Source organism: Prionailurus bengalensis, chromosome D3, assembly GCF_016509475.1.
Source record: "Prionailurus bengalensis isolate Pbe53 chromosome D3, Fcat_Pben_1.1_paternal_pri, whole genome shotgun sequence".
Lineage (NCBI taxonomy): Eukaryota > Metazoa > Chordata > Mammalia > Carnivora > Felidae > Prionailurus > Prionailurus bengalensis.
The window spans coordinates 27,460,330-27,485,506 of NC_057356.1; the positions used below are offsets into that span (position 1 = coordinate 27,460,330).

General features: G+C 43.0%; 1 protein-coding gene across 1 annotated transcript in view; it reads left to right on the forward strand.

Annotated features, from left to right (window-relative positions):
- Positions 1 to 15,383, forward strand: part of PIWIL3 (piwi like RNA-mediated gene silencing 3) — a 31,015-nt gene extending 15,632 nt beyond the window's left edge. Inside the window, exons 12-19 of the mRNA XM_043559172.1 lie at positions 43 to 181; positions 8,512 to 8,712; positions 8,858 to 8,961; positions 11,430 to 11,500; positions 11,907 to 12,057; positions 12,625 to 12,750; positions 13,648 to 13,795; positions 13,960 to 15,383. Coding sequence (XP_043415107.1) covers positions 43 to 181; positions 8,512 to 8,712; positions 8,858 to 8,961; positions 11,430 to 11,500; positions 11,907 to 12,057; positions 12,625 to 12,750; positions 13,648 to 13,795; positions 13,960 to 14,076 — 1,057 coding nt within the window. The 3' untranslated portion in view covers positions 14,077 to 15,383. The remainder of the gene's footprint in view (positions 1 to 42; positions 182 to 8,511; positions 8,713 to 8,857; positions 8,962 to 11,429; positions 11,501 to 11,906; positions 12,058 to 12,624; positions 12,751 to 13,647; positions 13,796 to 13,959) is intronic.
- The last annotated feature ends 9,794 nt before the right edge of the window (positions 15,384 to 25,177 follow it).

Consider the following 25,177-nt stretch of genomic DNA (forward strand, 5'->3'; position numbering starts at 1 on the left):
CTTATTTCATTTGGATTGATTTTTAGAAATTTTAACTTTCAGAAATAAGAGTGCACAAAGGGAACTCCAACTTTGGGATTTGAAATTTGACCCCAACTTCGTGTCCTTCTCAGGAAGAATTATGAAAGAAGTAAGAATTCTTCAAGGAAGCAGAGCGGTAAGACCATTTCAAAGTGGCCATGTTTCACTTACTCATTTAGTTATTTGAGGTCAGGTGAATAATAACACAGAGGAACTCACTCAGGTCAATACCTGGGACTACTCTCTCTTCTTGGGTTACCTGTCCTTTCTCTATGAGACAGTAAGCAGATGTTCAATGAGAATGCATGTAACGTGGTTGGCATGTAGTAAACTGTGTTTTATCTTTATTAGTACTGTGGACATTGCTCATGGCAAAATTATCTTCCAAATGCATCCTTACGAGTCAACTACCTAGAACCAAAACAGCCCAGAATGACCCATGATGGAATTCCAGTATTACTCTCTATCTTAAGGAAAAAGATATCATTCAGTTATGACTGAAGTTTAAAATTGTAGTGTTTCAATAGGAAGTAGCACAAATTTACGATGGAAAGGCTCTTCGATGTATAAAACTTCATTAAAAAAATATATATGTATATATGTCTGTCTGTCTGTCTTGGAATTCTCTTCCAGTTCAACTCCCATCCACAATTTGCAGATTGGTCAAAAGAAACTAGAAGTGGACCTTTACTCAATGTGAAGTCACTAGATCATTGGCTAGTGCTATATCCTAGGAGAAATTATGGAGCAGCCTTGTCCTTGCTACAGAGCCTACGGAAAGTTACACCCACCATGGGCATAGCTATGAGAGATGCAAAAATGTAAGTACGGCAGAAATTATATCCGATTTAAAAATTAGTTGTCAGCAAGGGGTGCCTGGGTGGCTCAGTCAGTTAAGTGCCTGACTTCGGCTCAGGTCATGATCTTACAGCTTGTGAGTTTGAGCCCCACATCAGGCTCTGTGCTGACAGCTTGGAGCCTGGAGCCTGCTTCGGATTCAGTGTCTCCCTCTCTCTGCCCCTCCCCCCCCTCAAAAAATAAACATTAAAAAAAATTTAAAAGCAGTTATCAATCTAAAATTGGAATCAGAAGATACTAAGTTATAGGAATCAGTCACTTCATCAAAATGAAAGTTTGTAAACAAAAAAGTCTATTCTAGTCAACAGGTATTAAAATAGGCTTTTGTGATATATGGTTTGTGGCTATTGGGATACATGTTGAGGAAGCCAAAAATTGACCTTATTTTTCAGAACAAACTTTCAACTGAAGTACTTGACTTAACATAGTATCTTGTTTTATCTTATATCATGCTTCATTGGCTGCATAAAATGTTCCATGTTCACTATTTGTCACCTGTTGAATATAGAGTATATATACTTATTTTCTAGGCTTGAAGTAAATGATACAGTCCAATCCTATACAACCACCTTAGAAAACCATGGGTCATCCAAAACACAGATGGTAAGTGTCTATTATATATGTATATATGCACACTACTTAGTGACTATCCTAAAACTGCATTTGTATGTATTTTTAAATTTGAAATGTTGCCAGTGGTTTCCAAAACTAGCAAACAAATATAAATTTACCCCTCTCATGTAGCTGAATACAGCCTTTTGGGTTTTAGCCACTAGGTAATGTTGGGTTTTAGCCACTAGGTAATGTTACCATGTTATAATAATTCTTTCAGGCTTGAGAACTTGGAATTATTATTTTTTAAAATCTCACAGAGGCACCTGGATGGTTCAGTCAGTTAAGTGTCTGACTCTTGGTTTTGGCTTAGATTATGATCTCACAGTTCATGGGATTGAACCCCATGCTGGGCTCTACACTGACAGCTCTGAGCCTGCTTGGGGTTCTCTCTCTTCCTCTCTCTCTCTGCCTCTCCCCCACTTGTGTGCGCGTGCTCTCTCTCTCTCTCTCTCTCTCTCTCTCTCTCTCTCTCTCTGTCTCTCTCTCTCTCTGTCTCTGTCTCAATCCTTAAAAAATGAAAAAACATCTCGCAAACTGAAAACCACCATATAAATGTAAAGTAAGGTGGATTATGGTAATCACATTCATCCTGTCTCCACCCCCAGCTGTATCCTTTGAAGTCCATGATCTCGTTCTAGTCCAGCATGTGTTCTCTACTTTGGTATTTTTCTGAGGACTTTTCCTTACCTTTTCTCCATCCAGTGTCTTAGACTAAGTTGTCATTATGTTGTATCTGAATTACTAAGGCAACTTTTTTCTTCTTCGTTCCTGGGGTTCTTTCTCCTAATCCATCTTGCATTCCTTCTTCCTCCTCCAGGATGATCTTTAAAGGGATCTTTGTTTCTTGATCATGAAACCAGGATGTTTCTCCTATTGTCCTTTACAGAAAGGGTAGACTTTTCTCTTTTTAGTTTCTACTATGGAGGCTTTTAGGCTACTCTGAAGCCTACCTTGTATGAGCCATACGCATTCTTAAATGAAAGGTCTCATTTTTGAAATCCTATTGTACTTAAATTTTGTGTATTGCTTCCTGTTCCTTGTTGAGTGCTGTGTTTTGTTCTGTTCTTCAGTGTTGCAGCCTTAGATCCTCAGCTGGAAGCCTTCATTGGGAATCAGCAAAGCATAGTGTTTCCATTTGTTAGAATCAGAGTTGAAGAACCTTGGTAGTTGTTTAAATCCTCTAAACAGGAATTTCGTTGCTCATTTAGCATCTGCCTGAAAAGCTCAAGACTGCCTTTTTAATTGTGGGAATGTCTTAAAATATGTCTTTATCCCTTGAATGGGATCTTGTCCCACTTTGAGTCATTTGTCCTAACTTTGCTTTTTTGCTTTATCTTCTAGTTCACGTATTCTCTCCTCTTTTGGAACAGTATCTTCTACTCAAGGTAGCTCCTTCAATATTGTAAGGTATTCTGTCAGATGGAGTTGGGGGGAGCATGTCTACAATCCTTCTTATGCACGCCACACAATTGGGGATGACCACATAACACAAGGATTGACAATTATGTGTAAAGTGGTCTTTAAGTGCAAATGGAAATCTCCATAGATCGAGTAGAGAGGGAATTCATGTATGTGAACAGGGGTGAAGCCATGCGGCTAACAAATCTCAAAGCAGTGTGGCAGTAAGGTGGGGGGGCCAGAGGACATCAAGCTACAGATTTATATTACATCTAAAATAAAATTTTAACGTCACAGATATGCAATATGGACTGGTGGTAACACTACCAACAATTCACAGATAGTTTGGGAATATATTCTCCTTATGGTGTATACAGATAACCCCCTATAGCTCACTGGTTTAAACAAGGCATGGTGAGGAAGCACAAGTGTTTGAATAATTAAATTCCTATAAATGTGTGAGTTGGAAGAGTAAGGCAGTAACAGGAAATAAAAGTGTGTTCAAGCTATGGGGATTTCTTTGGTTTGATTTCCTTCCTGTGAAAAACAAATCTAGGATTTTGTTAAAAACTTAAGGCTAAAAGAATAAAAATACATTCACTCACCTGTAATAACTGGTTCCTGAAAATTAAACATTTGCAGTAAAAAGTGCCAACTGGAAACATTGTCCCCATTATTTTAAACAGAGAACCTTACTGTGTTCCTTTTCCAAATAACCATTACACATCAATCTGAAACTTCCAGTTTCTGTTCTCATGAATATTTAGAACCTTAAGTTCTTTTTTTTATTTTTTTTTTATTTTTTTTTTTTTGGGGACAGAGAGAGACAGAGCATGAACGGGGGAGGGGCAGAGAGAGAGAGAGAGGGAGACACAGAATCGGAAACAGGCTCCAGGCTCCGAGCCATCAGCCCAGAGCCTGACGCGGGGCTCGAACTCACGGACCGCGAGATCGTGACCTGGCTGAAGTCGGACGCTTAACCGACTGCGCCACCCAGGCGCCCCAAGAACCTTAAGTTCTTTTAACTTTATATTTTAATGCAATTTCAGACTTACAGGAAGAGTTGCAAAGGCAGTACTAAGCTCTCTACAGCCATCATCTGGATTCCACAAATAATACATTCTAACACATCCATATAATTGTTCTCTCTCCCTCTCCTTTCCATCTACCTACCCCCTTTTCTGCAAATCATTCTCTCCCTCTCCTTATGTACAGAACATACACACATATGTCCATTTATGCATGTGTGTCATTATTAACAGTATGTGTGTTTTCCTGAGCCATTCATCCATCTACCCGCCTAATTCTGATTCTACCAACCATCTCCTTTATAGGAAACCAAATTATTGGGTCCTTCTAGGATCACCTGAGGCATTTAAGAATTTATTTTGTTTTAAATTAATGTATTTATTTTCCAGAAAGAACACAACCGGGGGAGGGACGGAGAGAAAGAGAGAGAATCTCAAGCAGGCTCCTTGCTGCTAGTGCTGAGCCTGACATGGGGTTTGATCCCATGAACTGTGAGATCATGACCTGAGCCCAAATCAAGAGTCAGACATTAAACCAACTGAGCCACCCAAAGTGTCCCAAATCACCTGAGGCATCTGATGGCCGTGTCTTTTTAGTCTACTTTTAATCTGGAAGATTTTTTTGGTCTGCCTTCGAGATCTATGGCCTTGACATTCTGAAAGTATGCTGGTCAGTTATTTTGTAGAACAGTCCTCAGTATGACTTTGCCCGTTTCTTTGCAGCTGGAGTCAGGTCACGTGCTCTTGCAGGATTACCACAGAAGCCACACCATCTTGTTTTCAACTCATCATGTTTGGGAGCATGTGGTGTTGACTTGTAATTTTAATTTGGATCATCTGATTGAAGATGAGGTCTGGTAGTTTTCCCCATTTTTAAAGTGACAATTCCCCCCCCCTTGTAATTAATCAGTTAATTGGGGGGAGACATTTTGACACCATGCACATTTCCTGTTTCTCGGTGGTTTCACTCCCCAGTTCTAGCATCCATTGATGATTTGTGCCTGAAATAGTGCTTATTATGGTGCTCCCCAGTCAGTGCTTTTTATGCTTTTGGCATCTCTTCTGTGTTTGTTAGTTGTTTTTCTATTAGGAAAACCTTTCCATTCTTCTTGACTCGTGCCAGTATGTATTTATTTACTTATGTAAACATGGACTCATGGATTCTCATTTAATGGATTATAATCTTTTACCCTCCAGTGAAGTAGACTGTTTCCTTTATGCTTACTGTTCTCCTAATGCATCTACTATCCACCCCCGACTGCTGTCACCAGAGCTTCGTGTTGTGTTTGTTTGAATTTTGCCCCTAAAGAGTCCACCATATAGTCCTTTTTTTAATGTTTATTTTTGGGAAGGGGGGGAGGGGCAGAGTGAGAGGGAGACACAGAATCCGAAGCAGGCTCCAGCCTCTGAACTGACAGCATAGAGCCCGAAGCGGGGTTTGAACTCATGAACTGCGAGACCATGATCTGAGTTGAGGTCAGACGCTTAGCCAACTGAGCCACCCAGGTGTCCCTACATAGTCTTTTTGGTCTGTTTTTCTTTTTGTTCAACCTTGAGCTTCGCCTTTAGTGGGATATAGCTGTGGTTTATTTGCTCTCTTGCTCTAGTAGTATCCCATTTTTTTTTCCACTTAACCCATTCTATTCTTGATGGACGTGTGGAATGTCTCTAGTTTTGCTATGATCTAGAGTACTGTTTTGCATACTTTAGTACATGTCTTTTGTGCACATGCATTTCTGTTGGCAATTTACCTTGGAGTAGAAAGGTCCCTTGTCATTAGATGCTACTTATCACTTTTCCAAAATGGTGGGTGTGTACATTGGTACAACTATCAGCTTGAACATTCCCGTGGCTTCACACCTTAATATGTAGTGTTCTAAAGCTCATCTGTTTAGTTTTGAGTGGGAAAGACTCAAAATCTATCTCTAGTACTCTTTCCTTGACAGGGCACTGCCTTCAATTTCTGTCCTCCTCTCTCTCTCGGGCTGTCTGTTCATAGTCTCCAACCTTTCAGAGGGTGGGCAGACACTTTGGGAGAAAGCATCCCCACTTGCTGGGATCATCTCTCTACTTCTCTCCTATCTTAACTCTGTAAATCTTTTTTAAAAATTTTTATTTATTTTTTTAAATTTGCATCCAAGTTAGTGCCACAATGATTTCAGGAGTAGATTCCTTAATGCCCCTTACCTGTTTAGCCCATCCCCCCTCCCACAACCCCTCCAGCAACCCTGTTTGTTCTCCATATTTAAGAGTCTCTTATGTTTTTGTCCCCCTCCCTGTTTTTATATTTTTGTTTCCCTTCCCTTATGTTCATCTGTTTTGTATCTTAATGTTCTCATACAAGTGAAGTCATATGATGTTTGTCTTTCTCTGACTTCACTTAGTGTAATACCCTCTAGTTCCATCCACATAGTTGAGAATGGCAAGATTTCATTCCTTTTTATTGCTGTTAACTTTATGGCCTTGTTAAACTGGCTGAGCTCTAAACAGGCATGCCCCTATATTTTCATAAGCTTGAAAAAGTTCTCCCCAGGAGGAGACAGGTCCATGCTACTCCAGAAGCTGGTTGTAGGAGACAATGTTTGCTGACCACTCTCAGAAAACTCAGAAATAATCACATAAAAATTAGAATCTAGAAGATTTTAAACTCATATTTAAAAGCCTGACTTACCAGATAATATATAAATATATACATATAAAGAGGGAAATGTGTGTGTGTGTGTGTGTGTGTGTGTGTGTGTGTGTGTGTAATCTGTACCCAAAAGATTAGGTGCTTTTCAAAATGTATCTGTAAGTTAGTTCAGCTTTATACTTAAGTGATCCCAATGGACATGGAGAAATCCTAAGCCAATAATGAAGGACTGACATTACTATCAAAAACACACAGTGACTACAGTCCACTGCAAGTAGAAATCATTAGTCCATGTACATTTAAAAACTGAAGAATTACTTGTAAGTAGCAATTATATTAGAATAATATCAATGGAAGGGCACCTGGGTGGCTCAGTTGGTTAAACATCCAATTGATTTTGGCTCAGGTCATGATCTCAAGGTTTGTGAGTCTGAGCTCTGCATCAGGCTCCATGCTGACAGTGCAAGACAGAGCCTGTTTGAATGCTTTCTCTCTCTGCCCCTCCCACACACTCTTCTCAAAATAAACTTTTTTTTCTTAAAAAAAGAAGAATATTAATGGAAGTTAAAAAAAAAAAAGCTTAGACCGTATAAGTAGTATGTATCAAGACCTGTATAAAACAGCAAACTAATAACAATGGGGGACTCCTGGCCCTTGGTGAATGCATTGGGAATGAAGTCTAAATTTTAATGCACTAAGAACAGAATGAACCAAAATAAAGTAGGAGGAAATAACAAAAAGCAGAAAGTAAACAGAACAACAAATCTGAAGCCAAGAATATTAAAACTTGAGGTTGTCAAGTGTGAAGAAAAGAGGCCAAAAGAGACTTGACAACATTAAGAACAAGGAGAGTTCATGATTAAGATTCCTTGGAGGCTAAAAAAATATTAGGAGAACACCATGGTCCAGGGGGGTGCTAGTAGATCTGAAAACTTGAAATTCAGTTTTTAGAAAAAGAGAAGTAATTAGCTGGTTAGTATTGTGAATTACAGGAAAAATTATTGCAACTGAAAAAAATGCAGATAATGCATTTGATAGAATTCCACATTTCTTATGTGAAAAGAAAAACTCATTTTATCTAGAATAAGAATTTCCTGGGGTGCCTGGGTGGCTCAGTCAGTTGAGCATCCAACTTTGGCTCAGGTCATGATCTCATGGTTCAGGAGTTCGAGCCCCATGTCAGGTTCTGTGCTGACAGCTCAGAGCATGGAGACAGCTTTGGATTCTGGGTCTCCCTCTCTCTGCCCCTCCCCTGTTCTCTGTCTCTGTCAAAATAAACATTAAACAATTTCCCTAATCTGATCAAGGATATTTGCCAAAAAAATCTTGCTGAAGGCATCATCATGGTAAAAATAATATATTGAGGATTTTCCCATTATAGTCAGAAACCAGCAAGCAGTAATGGCTCTTCCTCATGGCTCTGTGTCCTGCTGGAGGCTTGAGCACATGTAGGAAACCTTGCTCTGCTGCCTGCGAATCTGGTGGTTCCCATAACTCCTGAGCATGTTTGCTTGGAGATAAGATAGGGATACTAGTATTCATCTCAGTAGGTTGTTGAGGAATTAATTGAGTTGAGTACAATGCTTGGCAAGTGCTTCTCACATAGTCTGCAACTGGAAGTGGTGACTGTCCTGAGAATGGTATGCTTCAATCTGTGTTTTAACCCTTCCTTGATAACTTCATGATAAACTCCTAGAAACAGAATAACCAGGATGTACAGACTTTGCAAGTTCAAACAATCGATGCGTATCGCCTGTGCCTGGCTCCCAGACTCTCTTCTACACACTTTACAATTATTTAATGTAACAGGATTCCAGACCTTTCACAGATCAGCTATTGAATAAATGGACTCTGCTTTATCAGTGTTCCACCTAAATATCTTCCTTGATATTTCTCCTGTCCATTTCTCCTGTCACTGTGGTTGCATCTTGGACAGTTTCATCTTTGCTTTCTTTCAAGGTCCTTTGTGTGCTGTCCAGTGACAGGAAAGACCTGTATGATGGCATTAAAAAATACCTGTGCGTCAATTGCCCCATCCCAAGCCAGTGTGTGGTGGCACGGACCTTAGACAAACCCCAGACGCTGATGACCATTGCTACAAAGATTGCCCAGCAGATGAACTGCAAGATGGGAGGAGCCCTCTGGAAGGTGGAAACAGGAGTATGTTGGATTTCTTTGCCTTCTCTTTATTTCAGTTGTTTCATTGAATTTGCTAAGACTGTATTTGACTCTCTTTAACATGTAATTGCTTAATTTTGCTCACGTTTTGTCCTAACTCAATGGACTCCCTTCTTAAACCTTTCAGTTACGGAATGCAATGTTCGTCGGTATTGACTGTTTCCACGATATTGTAAATCGACGGAAGTCCATTGCAGGCTTCGTGTCCAGCGTCAATCAGGAATTAACACAGTGAGTGGGCTCTGGCAGACATGGTTCAGTTGGCAGCTGGCTGGAGAAGCAGGAGAGTGGGCGTAACTAATGCTCCTTAGCAAGGTCCACAGACAATGTGTTCTTAGCCACCTTGTACTGCTCCTCTTCTGGCAAGGTTATGCTCCAAAAACATTTTGTGTGGAAGCCTCTGTATGATTTTTCTATAGCTGCATAACAAATGATGACAAATATGGCAGTTTAAGATGACACTCATGTGTCTGCACACAGGTCTGTGGGTCAGCCATCTGGCACCACGTGGCTCTCAGGTCCTCATACGGCAGAGGTTAAAGTGTCAGCCAAGCCACATTCTGGTCTGGAGAATCCAAGGGCACGTCCTTTTGGCAGAATTCATTTTTTTTGTAGACCAAGGACAGAGGTCCTCATTTTCTTGCTGGCTGCCACCTGCCGGCCAGTCTCCATTCCTAGCATTTCATCCACATTCCTTCTTACACGCCCTGATCCCCCAGGGCACCTTGAATCCTTGTTCTGCTTCAAACCTCTCCTTCTCCTCTGCCATCAGCTAGAGAAAACTCTCTGCTTTTAAAGGGGCTCATGAGATTAGATACAGTCCATCTGGAAAATCTCCTTATCATAAAGTCAACTGTGTCACAGGACATAATCACGGGGCAATATCTCCTGATAGTCACAGTCCTGGGGATTAGGACAGGTAGGATTCTGCCTACCAAAGGCTCTTATCAGTGGGTCTCGGCATGGGACCATCAGCCACAGGAAAGAACTGAGTGTGTACATGGGGAAGACCAACTAGGAATGCAACCAGTAGCACATAGATATGGGATGTTGTCTTCATACGTTCATATGTAATGCACCTGCCAAAGAAGACCTGCTTCCATACCCCGTGCTTCTCCTTTGCTCCAGGAACACTTCTGTTTTCTGGGCTTAGAATAGAATCCACCTTTAGATGAGTTTGCACACACTTTATAGTTTCCTGAGCATTAGGACATGTATGACCGTCACAAATCACTGCTATGTTTAATGATGAATGTGACCCACTAGGTATAATTCGAGAGTTTTCTTTTGAGGATTCATCTTTATTTTCATAAATGACCATTTTTTTCCCAGTCATACTCTATTTCCATACAGTAACATTGTTTTGCTTTTTTGTGTGGGGAAGGGAATTTGAAAATAATGGGGAGGAAATTAAGCTTTCATTCAGTTCATAGATAATTTTTAAAATTTTATTTTGAGAGAGACAGAGAGAGAGTGAGCAGAAGAGGGGCAGAGAGAGGGAGAGAGAATCCCAGGCAGGCTCCATACTGTCAGTGCAGAGCCTGACACGGGGCTTGAAACCGTGAACTGTGAGATCATGATCTGAACCAAAACCAGGAGTCAGATGCTCAACTGACAGAGCCACCCAGTGTCCCTGGTTCAGAGAGCTTTTTGAGCACTTGCTATGTTCAAATGCTGCGAAAAGAACAGTGAAAATGTGCCCAAAAGCATCATCTCTTCTCATAGAATGTAAATACCGAAAAAGAGGCAGACAAACAAATACGTTGTATCATGTCAAGTCATTGTAATACTTTGAACTAATTAAATCACAGGGGATAGAATACTGAGACCAGAGGTGCCTGGGTGGCTCATTTGGTTAATTATCTGACTCTTGATTTTGGCTCAGGTCATTATCTCATGGTTCGTGAATGGGGAGCTTGATTAGGATTATCTCTCTGCCTCTCTCTGCCTCTCTCTCTCAAAATATTTACAAAAGAAAAAACAATAACGTTGAGACAACTATTGATCTATTGGGACACGGTCAAGTAGCTATTACCATTCCAAAGCAGATTGCTCCTTCAAAGCAGATTATTATGGATGAACCATTGTTTAAGGCATCAGCCTGGAAGCAGGAATCTCCAGGAAAACAGTCTGTTTATTTTGTGGTGTCCACCAGTGGGTGAGATAGCAGTAGTCAGCACTTTGAAAGTATGAATAATTTGTAGCAATGTTAATCAATGCTTCCATTCTATATCACTATTTGTGTACATTCAGAATCTTATTAAATGCCTAAGATACCAGAAGAGACTAATGCTTTGATCTCTGCAGGGAAATGAAAGAATGGATCCTCTGGGGCGCCTGGGTGGCGCAGTCGGTTAAGCGTCCGACTTCAGCCAGGTCACGATCTCGCGGTCCGTGAGTTCGAGCCCCGCGTCAGGCTCTGGGCTGATGGCTCAGAGCCTGGAGCCTGCTTCCAATTCTGTGTCTCCCTCTCTCTCTGCCCCTGCCCCGTTCATGCTCTGTCTCTCTCTGTCCCAAAAATAAATAAACGTTGAAAAAAAAATTTTTTTTAAAAAGAAAGAATGGATCCTCAAATGGATCCTCAGCTACTGATAGTGACTTTTTTTTTTTTTTGGAAGTCCTAGATTAACTCTGCATCAAAATGATGAAATTTTAAGGATCCTGTTTGCCAAACTAATGGCTTATGTTTCTCCAAACAGGTGGTTCTCTCAGTGTGTCTTCCAAGAAGCGGGGCAGGAGCTTGTGAGTGGGCTGAAAGCCTGCTTGGAAGGTCAGTGTCCCCTGGAGGTTGGAGTGCCTGACTTTATAGTTGTATATACTAGTTGGCCATTAGTGGAGAGATTATCCCCCAGGAGATTTTTGGCAATGCCTAAAGACACTCTTGGTTGTCACAACTGGGATGGAAGTGCTACTGGCATCTAGTTAGTGGGTAGAGACCAGGAATGATGCAGAAGACAACAACACGCCTACCGTCACCACCACAAAGAATTACCTGGCTCAGTATTTCAGTAGTGGTGCTGTTGAGAAACCCTGAGCTAGCCTGAAGGCCTAAAAGCTGTGAAAGTGTCCTGGAGGCTACAGTGTTGAAAAACTGAACCTAGGAGTTGTTACAAATAGCAGTGGCCAGTTTGTTCCCAGTTACTGTCTATTTATCCGTGTTTCTCGTTTCCTTTCAGCTGCCCTGAAGCTCTGGTATAAACATAATCTATTTCTGCCACAATCCGTCATTGTGTATCGGGATGGAGTGGGGGACGGTCAGCTTCAAGCACTGATTGAACACGAAGTACCACAGATTCGGTCCTCCTTAAAATCTGTTTACGGCGACGAGTCTAAGTATATAAGTTGTAAAATGCAGATTCTTTGACATTCTGCTCCACACCCAAGTCAAGAGTGCAGAGCAGAACTGAAACATTCCAGATTGTGTTCTTCCTTTGGAGCCCCCATGAACTTTCCTTTTTCCTAATCTCCCTGCCACCCTTCATGTAGCGGGGGCTTCTTAACCTCAGATATTCATTAAAATCCATGATCATAGCTGGTCGATGGTTCGTGTTTATGGAACTCCTTTCTTCTGGAGTTGTGTCAGTCGAGGGCTGGAGAATTCCTCTCAACTGCCTCCTCTGGCCTCATCTGTTTGTGGGTGAACACTGGTGCCCAGCATAGGTAGGAGGGGTCCTGACCTTGTGAAGAAGTTCCTCCCCCTATGATGTGGGTGGCTGTGAATAGGAACCTCTTTTACTGCTTGAGTCGGGCACACAGAACTAGGACCGTAAAACTGGGGTGTGTGGGGAGCAGTCTTTTGCAGATTCTTCTTAATCCTGTCTGTGTGGTGTTTCAACCTCTGAATGCTTCTGAGATTACGGGGCACATCTAGTGACACCAGTCGTAACTCTTAAGGGTCCGACTAACTGTCGTTGTGGTGAAGAAACGAATAAATACCAGATTTTTTGCTGAGTATCAAGGAAGACTTCAAAATCCACTTCCAGGAACGGTTATTGATGTGGAGGTGACCAAGAGGCAATGGTAAGCCATTCTTTTATTTATTTAAATAAAGGTTCCCTTTTATTCAAACAGAAATGTTATTTTTTTTTCTTCTAAAAAAGGGTTTGCATGGTTTGGAGGAGAAAGAATTGACCTAAAGATGGTGAAAAAATTATATAAACAGATACACATGGAATTATAGAGGTTTCTGTCTTCAGTTGTCTTCTCCTAGAATTTAAATATGCTTACCATTCTGAGATTCTTCAGTTGTTGGGAAGGATGGCAGGACTCCTGGTCAAATGGAGACTCATCCATTCTGCCAAATGAAAGAACTATGCAGAACCCTGAATGGGAAACAAACAGGACCTTCATAGCATCAGACAGGGAGAAACATAGTAAGATTAAGGAAGGGCAAACATCGATCAATCTAGGAGAGGGCAGGAAAAGAATGAAGAGAAAAGCAAGTGGAAAGAAAGTAAGATCAACACCAAGCAGAACATAGTACACATAAAAACCCGTGAGCTACAAGAAGTTGATGAACCTTGCCATTTCTATCATTGGGGACTTTGAATGGATTCTGGTGACTTTCTGGGAAGAGGAGAAGGTGTTCATCCCTGGAACTCTAAACTCAGTGTCCCTACGATCGTATCCAACATGCCAACTTCAAGTTTCTGCATCTAGGCATTAGCACAGATGCTTTTGTAGAAATCATGAGAGCATTATTACTTGTTTGCTTGTATTGATGGTTGCACTGCCCTTTGTAGACTTGCTTTCCCCAATCATTGCTCAACAGTCAGGCAGGCTTCTAAATGTAAAGGAAATTTGTCCATAGAATGGATTTCTGTCCATTCATGTCACGTCAGATACTAGGTTTGCTATGTTGTTTTTTCTTTCTGAAAATAAGCTGACATGCTGTATTCCTGTGTTGTGTGATTCCAGGTATGACTTTTTTATCGTGAGCCAGTCTGTGAAAGATGGTACTGTCACTCCCACTCACTATAATGTTATCCATGACACTGTTCACTTCACCCCAGATGGAATACAGTGTCTAACTTACAGACTATGCCACATGTATTATAATTTGTCAGTAAGTACTTTTTTTGATATGGATTTTCCTATAGATCTGTAAAATTGTTTGAAATTAAATCTATACTTTCTGAACCTTTGAATTGGTATCTCTGAAAAGTTACATTTAGGGAAAGGAGAGAGAAGCTTAATTTTTTGTTGTTGTTGTTCTTCTTCCCACTAAAGGGTGTCATTCGAGTCCCTGCTCCTTGTCACTATGCCCATAAACTGGCTTATCTTGTGGGCCAGAGTATCCACCAAGAACCACACTATTCCCTGGCAAGCCGTCTCTTTTACCTGTGACCCACAGAAGAGAGCCTGATGACTTGTTGAAAGCCACCATTTGTGAACTTATTTTTCCTTTTTAAGCTGTCCTTCTGCGATACTTTCCTTGATGCAGTTTTAAATTATAATCATTATTGGTTAGACATGAGGGTTCAGAGTGGCGCATGCTTTGGGCAATACTACCACTGACTGAACATGACCCTTCTATTTTCCAGGCAGGAAAATGGGCTGTGAGGGTTTTGTCTTGCAATCCACCTTTGAAATGTGTTACAGTGACTTTATGATGGACCATGCCTGAACACTTGGTGTTCTGAGCAAGTTACTGTACTCAGTGTAGTGGTTGGACGTTAGTCACGTGCACAGGTAGATTATACTTGGAAAATAATACCTTTTTGAAACACTTAGTTCTTAAAGAACAGCAAAGCTCTAAAAAAAAAAGAGGCAAAATTAAATGGGGATTTATTTGTGTTAATTAAAATTTTGTATGAAAGAAATAACATGTATGTAGTATCGATTACTCTTTGGACTGGGGTGGAAATTTGAAATGTATCTCTGGTAGAGATGTAATGAGGAGAGCCTTTTGCTTTAAGAGTTGACAGCTTAGGAACATCAAAATGTTTTGTCACTTTTTCCACAAGGAAGCAAAATGAAGAGCTCTATTAGCACTTCTGACTAATTCATTCTCTTGTGTATGTTCCAAGTGGGACGTTATTGTTAACTGGACTGTAATCAAAAGGGTCCTGGGTAATTTGTTAAAATGAAGCTATTGTGTCTTTCTTGAAAACAGATAACTTTTTTTCTCTCTCTTCCCTTAAAACTATCTTTAAATAGATTCAGGAAATATGTGAAACTTTGTTGTTTTTTTTTAATATTCCTACATAGAATCATATTTTTGGGGAGCAGTAAGGAGTTGATTTGTTTCAGACATAACAAAAAAGGATATGTTTAAAAACAATAGAATTTCTTTGATCATAAGTTAATCAGTTTAGGTTTGCAATTTGAACCAGTTTTCTAAGAAATAAAATTAAAACAAAAGTCATTTTAAAATATATTGTAATCCAAGTAATAGCTTACCTAGCAGGATTGGCAATAATGATAAATAGAATATAGAGGATGGGTCTATAATTAAAGATAAATTAAGGTAACATGTTTTTTTCTGATGCTAGATTTTGACTTAATATAATACATTTCTAGACATCTATATAAAATGGAAGGAACAAATTCAAAGTAGTTATTAAAACTTTCTGAACATTTCCCATAAGTACAAGACAAATCATTTATTTATAACAGTGTATACAAATTTCAAGATTTATAAATTTAAAATGATATAATAAAGGTATTCATGTTACAATCATTGAAATTGGGTTTTGTTATTTTATTATATTTTTAATGTAACTTATTGTCAAATTGGTTTCCATACAACACCTAGTGCTCATCCCAACAAGCGCCCTCCTCAATGCCCATCACCCACTTTCCCCTCTCCCCCACCAACCCTCAGTTCTCAGTATTTAAGAGTCTCTTTTATGGTTTGCCTCTCACTCTTTGTAACATTTTTCCCCTTCCCCTCCCCCATGGTCTTCTGTTCCAATGGAATACTACTTGGCAATGAGAAAGAATGAAATCTGGCCATTTGCAGCAATGTGGATGGAACTGGAGGGTATTAATGTTAAGTGAAATAAGTCAGTCAGAGGAAGATAGATACCAAATGTTTTCACTCACATGTGGATCTAGAGAAACTTAACAGAGGGTCTTGTTACTTTAAAAATATAGTCTGGGGGCGCCTGGGTGGCGCAGTCGGTTAAGCGTCCTACTTCAGCCAGGTCACGATCTTGCGCTCCGTGAGTTTGAGCCCCGCGTCGGGCTCTGGGCTGATGGCTCAGAGCCTGGAGCCTGTTTCCGATTCTGTGTCTCCCTCTCTCTCTGCCCCTCCCCCGTTCATGCTCTGTCTCTCTCTGTCCCAAAAATAAATAAAAAAGTTGAAAAAAATTAAAAATATAGTCTGGTCTTAAATTTCTTAATCTACTGACTAAAAGAAGTTGTTGGTTTTCTAAGATACATGGAAATAGTTTTGTGATTAAGGTGCTATCTGACTTTATTAGCTTACTAGCACTTTATAAATTAGGTGAAGGAGGCTGGTAGTCAATATTTCTAGGAGAAAGCCTCACTGTTCCAAGAGCTTATAAATCCCACTTATATATCACTGTGCCTGAGTTTCCTATTACGGAGTAGGTGTTGAACTAATTAAAGGTCTTTTGGGAATGGGTTTGGCCTAAGTAGCAATGCAATATGTAAGAAAAATGAACTTCCTCTGGCAAAAGTTAATAAATATATATATCAAACCTCCCACTGAGCACAACTCAAAGAGCTGGACAAAATATCAGAATGTTAAACAGCATTGAGGAGATGGTGAGACACAGAAGAAAATAGCACCAATATCTAGCATAAGGAAATCTAGAGGGATGACCCTGGTATTTGTTATGATATTTATTTCATAAACTATAGATTCTTTAAGTGTCCTTCATCAAGTTGACAGTATTAATTCTTATTTATTGCGTCTTTAGCATGAATGGATGTTGAATTTTGCCAAATGCTTATTCCGTATCTATTGAAATGTTCATGATTTTCAGCCTGTTGATGTGGGAATTGCTGTGTCAGCTTTCTATTACTGTAACAAATTACCACAAAGTTAGCGCCTTCAGACCTCATAAATGTGGTATCTTCATTTTGTAGGTTATAGGGCTGAACTGGGCCTCACACTGGGCTAAATTAAGCATGTCAGCAGTGTATTCCTTTCTGGAAGTGCTGGCAGAAAATGCGTCTCTTGTGTTTTCTGGCTTCCACAGGCTGTTCCTTACCCCATGGCTCCTACCAACTTCAAAGCTGGCAATGGCTGATTAGCTCATTCCCCCATCCTGTCTAATGCTGACTCCTCTTCCCCACTTCTACTTCTTAAAAAAATTTTTTTTAAATTTTTTTTTCAATGTTTATTTATTTTTGGGACAGAGAGAGACAGAGCATGAACGGGGGAGGGGCAGAGAGAGAGGGAGACACAGAATCGGAAACAGGCTCCAGGCTCTGAGCCATCAGCCCAGAGCCTGACTCGGGGCTCAAACTCACGGACCGCGAGATCGTGACCTGGCTGAAGTCGGACGCTTAACCGACTGCGCCACCCAGGTGCCCCTTAAAAAAATTTTTTTAATGTTCATTTATTTTTGAGAGAGAGAGAGAGAGAGAGTGCAAGTGGGGGAGGGGCAGAGAGTGAGGGAGACACAGAATCCAAAAGCAGCCTCCAGGCTCTGAGCTGTGAGCACAGAGCCCAATGTGGGGCTTGAACCCACAAACTGCGAGATCATGACCTGAGCTGAAGTAGGACGCTTAACTGACTGAGCCACCCAGGTGCCCCTCCCACTTCTACTTTTAACGACTCTTGTGATGACATTGGGATCACTTAGCTAATCCAGGATCCTCCCCCCTATTTTGTTAGCTGATTAGCAGCCTTAGTTCCATCTGCAGCTTTTTTCATTTCTTTTTTAAGAAAGGCAGATTGCCACATGCAGTGCCTCATTTGGATATGTCTGGAGTCTTGGAAGCTTGACCACCCAAGTTCTCCTACGAAGGGACCTGGAGAGCTTATTGAGAGGTTCTAACAGGAAAATTGCAGCTACTTGTAAGGCCTTGACCAAAGAACGGTTCTCCTCTATTAGGGAAGGTTGTCCTCTTGGACCGGGCGTGCGGCTTGAGGAGGAATGTATATGGAGTTGTGAGGGAGGAAGGGGACATCTGTCCAGCCAGACCAGCTGAGTCAACCCTTGTGATCATTGGGGTGGCAGATATCACAGCCAGTTTGCTCTCACACCCCAGTTTACAACTTTAATTACTTTTCCCCATACAAGGCAACATCTGGGCAGATTCCAAGGATTAGAACATGAGTATCTTGGGGGGTGGGCATTATTCTGACACAGATAATATTGCCCAGGAGTGTCTGGGAGCAAGTACTATTTGAATGTAGAAACCCCTCCCTCCATAGGTACCCAAGGAGAGAATAAGAGACACTCGGCAGGGGGCGGGGGGGGGGGGGCGCTGGAGTCTCAGCGGGGGCAGAACTCTTGAGTATCTGCACCATGTCCTGTGTTCCTTTCGCCCTTGTCCTCCTCAGTCTGCACAAGTGACAGCCGACCTGCCCTGGGTGGAAGATTTGTGGGGGACCTCTCAGCTGTGTTCCACCCCATCACTCACCTGGCTTTCTGTTCTACCTGTGCCTCCCCCTGCCAGGGTGTGTGGCCCAGACAGGGCTGACTCAGCCACCCTCTGTATCCAAGAGCCCAGGACAGATGGCTACCATCACCTGCACGGGAAACAGCAACAGTGTTGGCAACCGGGGAGCAGCTTGGTGGTAGAAACACCTGGGCCATGTTCCCAAACACCTGACCCACAGAATTATAACAGATTTTAAGGGATCTCAGAGAGATTCTTAGGCTCCAGGTTAGGCCGCCCAGCATCTCTCTGCAGCTTGAGCCTGGAGATGAGGTTGAGTATTCCTGCCCAGCACGAGGCAGTGGCTTGGGCCTGCATTGTGCTCAGGGCTCACAAGGAAGTGAGATTAAAACCCATGGGCTGCCTGCACCTATTCACTGCCCAGAGCCTTCCTTGACACTGTTGCTTAGTGGGTAAGTGCCTGCTGAGTTCCAGGGATGTGTCCGTGGGGTGGGGGGTGGTCACGCATGGCCATCCTTTCTCTTCTGGTCCCCCGGAACTGGGTGTGTTGCTGCACCTCCATTTCTAAAGTCCTGAGTGTGGTCTGCTGACTCAGCCGTCCTCACCGTCTGGGGCTCTTGATCAGATCACTCTGTCCTGCACTGGAAGCATGTTAGTTCCTAGGACCAGCTTGCCTAGGGAAAGAGTTCTCCCCTCGAAACTCTTGCTCACTCCCAGTATCCTGGTTCTATATGTACACCCCCAAACAGTAGCCCCAGTTGATCCCTGGGTCCGATCTTAGGCTGAGGGTAACCGGCTTGTTACAAGGAGGGCTCACGTCTGCCAGAGTGGAACACCCATGAAATATGCTGAGAGCTGTCTCTCTGTCCCTGAGGACACATCCCTGCATTGTCCCCTCCCCCCAATCAGGGATGACAGCATGGGAGGAACCGCAGGGTGAGGTGAAGATCGTCCACCCCTCATGACTGCCATAGTGGGAAGCTGGTTGGTCTTGGCCAGTCCATCACTGTCCTTTGTCCTTCTGATGTCCTCAATCTGGAACAAGTGCTGTCTGAGCGCGGCTTCCCTCTGGCCCCCCTCTACAGGGATCTGCACCATGGAGGCCATTTCACTGAGGTCAGGCCTTCACCATGGAAAAGAGGCTGCAGCCTGAAGAGCAAGCTCGTGGGCAGTAAGGAGACCCCTGACTGTGAAGAGGGGGCAGCGGACAGAGCATGGGGTGCAGTTCTGTCTCTCCAGGGTCCCCTTTGTGTAGGTGCCTCTGGCCCTCAGGCAGCAGGGGGTGCAGTGGGCCTGCCCTGCTAGAGCCGCTGGGGCACAGTCCTGGCTCAGAGCTCAGATGGGGCTCCCTCGAGGGTAGGAGAAGGATCTGCATGTCCCATTGAATAGGGCAAGTGGGTTCCTCAGGAAGCAGAGCTCCAGGGGCATGTCCATCACAGCCTAGGAACCCATCTCCCCTCCTCCTCGCTCTCTGTCCAGGTGATCTGCTGTCCATGAGTCAGGGAGGCCTGGCCATTTCCTTCTTATCTGAGGGCACAACAGCCTCACCATCCCCATGTCTCTCTGCCTTTCTTGCAGGGCCCTGGGCACAGTCTGCACTGTCCCAGGAATCTCAGTGGTGGAGCATCCTGGCCAGAGAGGTCCCTATCTTGCACTGGGCAGGGCAGCATCTTTAGACTGTGCTGTGCAGGCTGGTATCAGCCGCTCCCTGGTGCTGCCCCCGAAGCTGTGATGCCCAGAAGTTCTTGGTGCTCACCTCATTCTGGGATTATGGTTCGGCTTGCCCACTTTGGTTAGTTGTGGAGTGAACCATCTTGCATTCGATGGAAAACTTTGAGTCTGTTTAAAATGATATATGTTCATTGAAGGAATGACGTAGGAAGTGACCACTAAGGATTCAAGTGTGAGTTCTGTTCCTTAGGAAGTTGTCTTGATGACTTATCCCATGTCTTCAGTGACTATGGGGCTAAACAGGCTTTTCTGCCTGGCTTTGGACAAGAAATTTACTAACCTCTCTTCAGGCAGGCTGCATGCAGAGGTGACTAAACTCACTTTACAAGTTTGGATTAAATGGACAATTGCCAGTTATGTGCTTGGGACATGTGGGGGAACATGGAGTGTGGGGGGGTTTGTGTTCTTTGGAAGAATCTGAGAGACTGTACAATGGACGTGCCAGGAGGGCAGGGACACCACAGCGCTACTGTGTATCCCATGTCCCCAGTAGAGACATTCAGCCCCTAGACATCTGTGCTTTAAGGAAAACAAAAGGCAGGCACACAACACAGAACTGAGAAAAGAATGCCCATGGTAGAGGCTGACTGGTACTGGCACAAAAACAGATCAATGGAACAGAATAGAGAACCCAGAAATGGACCCACAAACGTATGGCCAACTAATCTGTGACAAAGCAGGAAAGAACACCCAACGGAATAAAGACAGTCTCTTGAGCAAGCGGTGCTGGGAAAACTGGACAGTGACATGCAGAAGAATGAACCTGGACCACTTTCTTACACCATACACAAAAGAGTTTGGGGTTGGCTGTGGCAATGGGGGGGAGGGGTGACAGCTGTGGTGACAGTGGTCCTAGCATGGACCTCAGAGCTGCATGGAGGCTCAGGCCTGCTGAGTGAGGTCGTGACCCAGTAATGCGGGGCCAGGCCTCCGCACATTTAGTGATAACAGGACAAGCACCTTGCGAGGACCTTAGGCGAATAATACTTCTCTCTGTCTTCACAAGCACCCCTTGAGGATGGTACTGGAATGACTGTCACTCCTATTTTCAGACATGAGGAAAGGGACTCCTAGAGAGGTTTGTTGAGCCTGCCCTGGGTCATGCGGTGTGAAGGGCAGAGCTGGGCATGGAGCAGACTGCGCAGATACAGATCCTGCACCCTCCCCCATGTACACCCGTTGTCCTGTCTCTGGAGAGTCTCTGTCCTGTTCACCAGGTGCAAGTGGGTGTGTGCAGCATTCCTGTGTAAGAACTTTGCAGCCTCTGCCTCCATCGATCCTAATTATTCTCTGGAAGATACATATGAAATAACCACGCAATAAAAAGTCACCTAGGAGGAGATCCCTGAAACAGATCACCTGAGCACAGCTCTAGTCAGGGAGCCCCTGGGTGGCTCTCTTGGAGGGGCTGACTGTGCCCCCAGCTGAGGAATGCATTCAGGGTAACTGGGGTGCAGTGTGGGTCATGGCTGGGGTGAGCAGTGGCAGAAGCAATGTCTCCTGCAGAGGAAAAAGCATATGGATGGAATCAGGAGGTGACAAGGAAAATTTGAGAAGGAAGTGATGGGAGGCCTATGTGACAGGAGCTTTACCTCAACAAGACAACTTGTAACCAACCCAGCAAACTGCAGGGTGTGCTGAGACACAGCTCAGGGCAGTCAACTTGAAGCCACAATAATGGTGTCCTGAGGCTCAGACTTCCGTGATAGGAGATACAATGAGAATCTGAGTCCTTCCCAACCTCTCTGCTATACACACATCTGTGTGATACAGGTTTGGAATGGTCTCTAGGAAAACAGGATACAAAAGTCAGCTTCATCCTCTTGGCTACTGTAGACAGCCTTTGAGCAGTTTGGAGCAATTCTGCATGTATTTTAAAGATGGAACATGGAGGGGCACCTGGGTGGCTCAGTCAGTTGAGAATCCGACTTTGGCTCAGGTCATGAGCTCATGGTCCGTGAGTTCGAGCCTCGAGTCAGGCTCTTTGCTGATAGCTCATAGACTGAAGCCTGCTTTCGGATTCTGTCTCTCTCTTTCTCTCTCTCTCTCTGCCCCCCCGCCCTCGTGTGCACGTGCACTCTTAAAAATAAAAACATTAAAAATTTTTTTAAAAAGATGCAATGTGGATCTCCAATGTCTGGAAGCTTTACATTGTATCTTGGAATCCCTGGATATGTTCACATTTCTTTTCCATAAATCACAAGTCTCATCAAGATAGTTTTTGATAAAACATTCCTGGCCAAAAATAATTATTTTATTTTATTCCAAAATATCCATCTCTGTGACTGTGAGGATGAGTGAAATTTATAAGTGAAAGAAATCATAAATATCCAAATTTGACCACTACAAAATAATATATATAATAAGCTTTGAACAATTGCTTGCTTTTTCCAACTTAAACATAACACAACAAAACCACATCTAATAACCTAAAATCAACTGTAGGATACTGTCAATATTAGCCACAAGTGCTGGGTTACATTATTCAGTATACTGTTTTAAGAAAATTCCTTTTATTCATTTATTTATTTTTAATGCTTATTTAATTTTTGAGAGAGACGGTGAGCATGAGTTGGGAAGGGGCAAGAAAGAGAGGGAGACAGAACATCTGAAGCCGGCTCTGCACCGAGAGCACAGAGCCTGACACAGGGCTCAAACTCATGAACCATGAGATCATGACGTGAGCTGAAGTGGGATGTTTAACTGAGCCACCCAGGTGCCCTTAAGAAAGTTCCTTTTGGGGCGCCTGGGTGGCGCAGTCGGTTAAGCGTCCGACTTCAGCCAGGTCACGATCTCACGGTCCGTGAGTTCGAGCCCCGCGTCGGGCTCTGGGCTGATGGCTCAGAGCCTGGAGCCTGTTTCCGATTCTGTGTCTCCCTCTCTCTCTGCCCCTCCCCCATTCATGCTCTGTCTCTCTCTGTCCCAAAAATAAATAAACGTTGAAAAAAAAAATTTAAAAAAAAAAAAAGAAAGAAAGTTCCTTTTAAAGTGAGACTAGCCTCTGTTTTTAAGTTTAATTGCACGTATTTGACCTAACAGTGTGCACACAACTTCAAGGTGAGTTTTCATCTGAGATACAGTTTATATTGAACTGTGCATATTACAAAAACCCGAGGACAATCCGTCATGCATGTGGCCTGAGGATACTCAAAAGAATATGATTTGGTGAATGACTTCAGTGGAGAGATGGCAGCTGACAGACCCACAGAATTCTGCCCTCCAAAAAAGCAATGAGGAATCTGTCACAAATTGCCGCCATCAACATTTGCAGAACTCTGGAAATGAACTGGGATTTGCAGCAATGGAGGGGATGCTGGTTCCAGGAAAACGGCAGCTAAATCTCAGAACAATGAGTTTCGTGCTGTTCTCACATGCCTTGCCCCATGCCCTGCTCTGTGGTTCCATGCAATCCAGAAAATGAAGAGCCCACATTCACAGTGAGAGTCAGCACTGTGCAGCCAGCCACCAGACAGAGCAAAGAGGGGCTTAAGCCTCCTCAAAACCTCATTCCTAGGAAATAATCACTACTGGACCTATCTGGTAGGTCTCTATCAGACCCTACTTATTCGACTGTCTGCATCTAATTGGACTTGGAGCTTGCCCAGCACAAAAAGCCTTTTTTCCCCTGGAATCATTGTCAAAACACAACAAAACAAAAATACAGGCAATTGCTTAACTTGCACTTGCTTAATATAATGGATAATACTTGGAGCAAATAACAGGCCAACAAAAAGCCTAAAAAAGGAGCTGAGAAATGAAATTTCTGTAGGAGTTTTGAAAAGCTCTTAGTCCTAGGAATCTAGACCACGTGCAAATGTAGGGCTGCGTGCACGCTCAGAAAAGACTCCACAAGCCCCCATGTTGTCACCGCTGGCTGACCTTGATGCTGTTCTTCAGCAAGTGAAGGTTATGGCAGAGTTCTCTGCTGCCAGCTGAGTGTTGAAGACACGGTTCCACATGCCCACACAGCCCCTCAGCAAGGACTGAGTGACTTCTCAGTTCTGGGCTGCTAATGCAATCTCGATCCAGTCAATGGCTGCACCACCAAGTAGCCAAGCAGGTACTACCACGGTCATACATGACAAAGAATACAGACTTCTTCAGAGGATGAGTTCAGAAAGGTCACTCACAAGAAAACAGCAATGACAAAAAAAAAAAAAGCTAACACAATCAATCATAGGGAGGGGTGAGATCCGATTGCCAGAGTTGCCATATTATTTAAAATGTTTAATTTATACACCACTTCACCCCAAATAATTGTAATTATAAGAGACCTACAAGGAAATTACTAAGTCTGGCTCTATACAGGAAAGAGTTACACAGCAGGTTTGAGACTGCTTTCCTTAGAAAGTTCTGCTTGCTCGATTAGCCACTGGCTGACGTCTGGGAACTTGGAACCAGGAGGGTCCCCACCATTCTCTGGCAAGAGTGGCTTGGTCTGCCTCAACTGTACGAACACTGTGGTTTATGCTAAGAATCTCTTACTTGCTGGAATTCTGGCCTTCAGTTATGTGCTAAATGACTGGTCTCCACTAAAAACCTTTGGGCACACAGTCACTAATGAACTTCCCTGGAAGACAATGTTTCACACATATTGTCTTGAGTCATTGCTGGAGGAATGAGGTGTACCCATGAGACTCCATTGCAACAGGACATTTTAAATTATTTTTTAATGTTTATTTACTTTTGAGACCGAGAGAGAGAGCGAGCGAGCACAAGCTGGGGAGGGGCAGAGAGAGAGCAAGAGACAGAATCTAAAGCAAACTCCAGGATCTGAGCTGTCAGCACAGAGTTGATGCAGGGCTCGAACTCACCGACCGTGAGACCATGGCCTGAGCTGAAGTTGGGCACAAAACCAACTGAGTCACCCAGGCGCCCCCATTGCAACAGGATTCTTAAAAGCCTGTGCCTGGTGTTCTTTGGGCCTCCTCCCATGCGCCTTTTCCCTTTGCTTCTTTTGCTGGGTGTGCTTCTACTGTAATAAACCATAGCAATCAGCATGACTGTATGCTGAGTTCAGTGAGTCTTCCCAGGCTGATACACAAGAAAAAAAAAAAAAAGCAACCAACAGAGCTGTCCCTGAGAGAAGTCCAGACATTGGACAAATACTTTGTATCAGTTATTTTATTTTTATTTATTTATTTATTTTGGTGCTAAGAGAGTAGATTTTTTT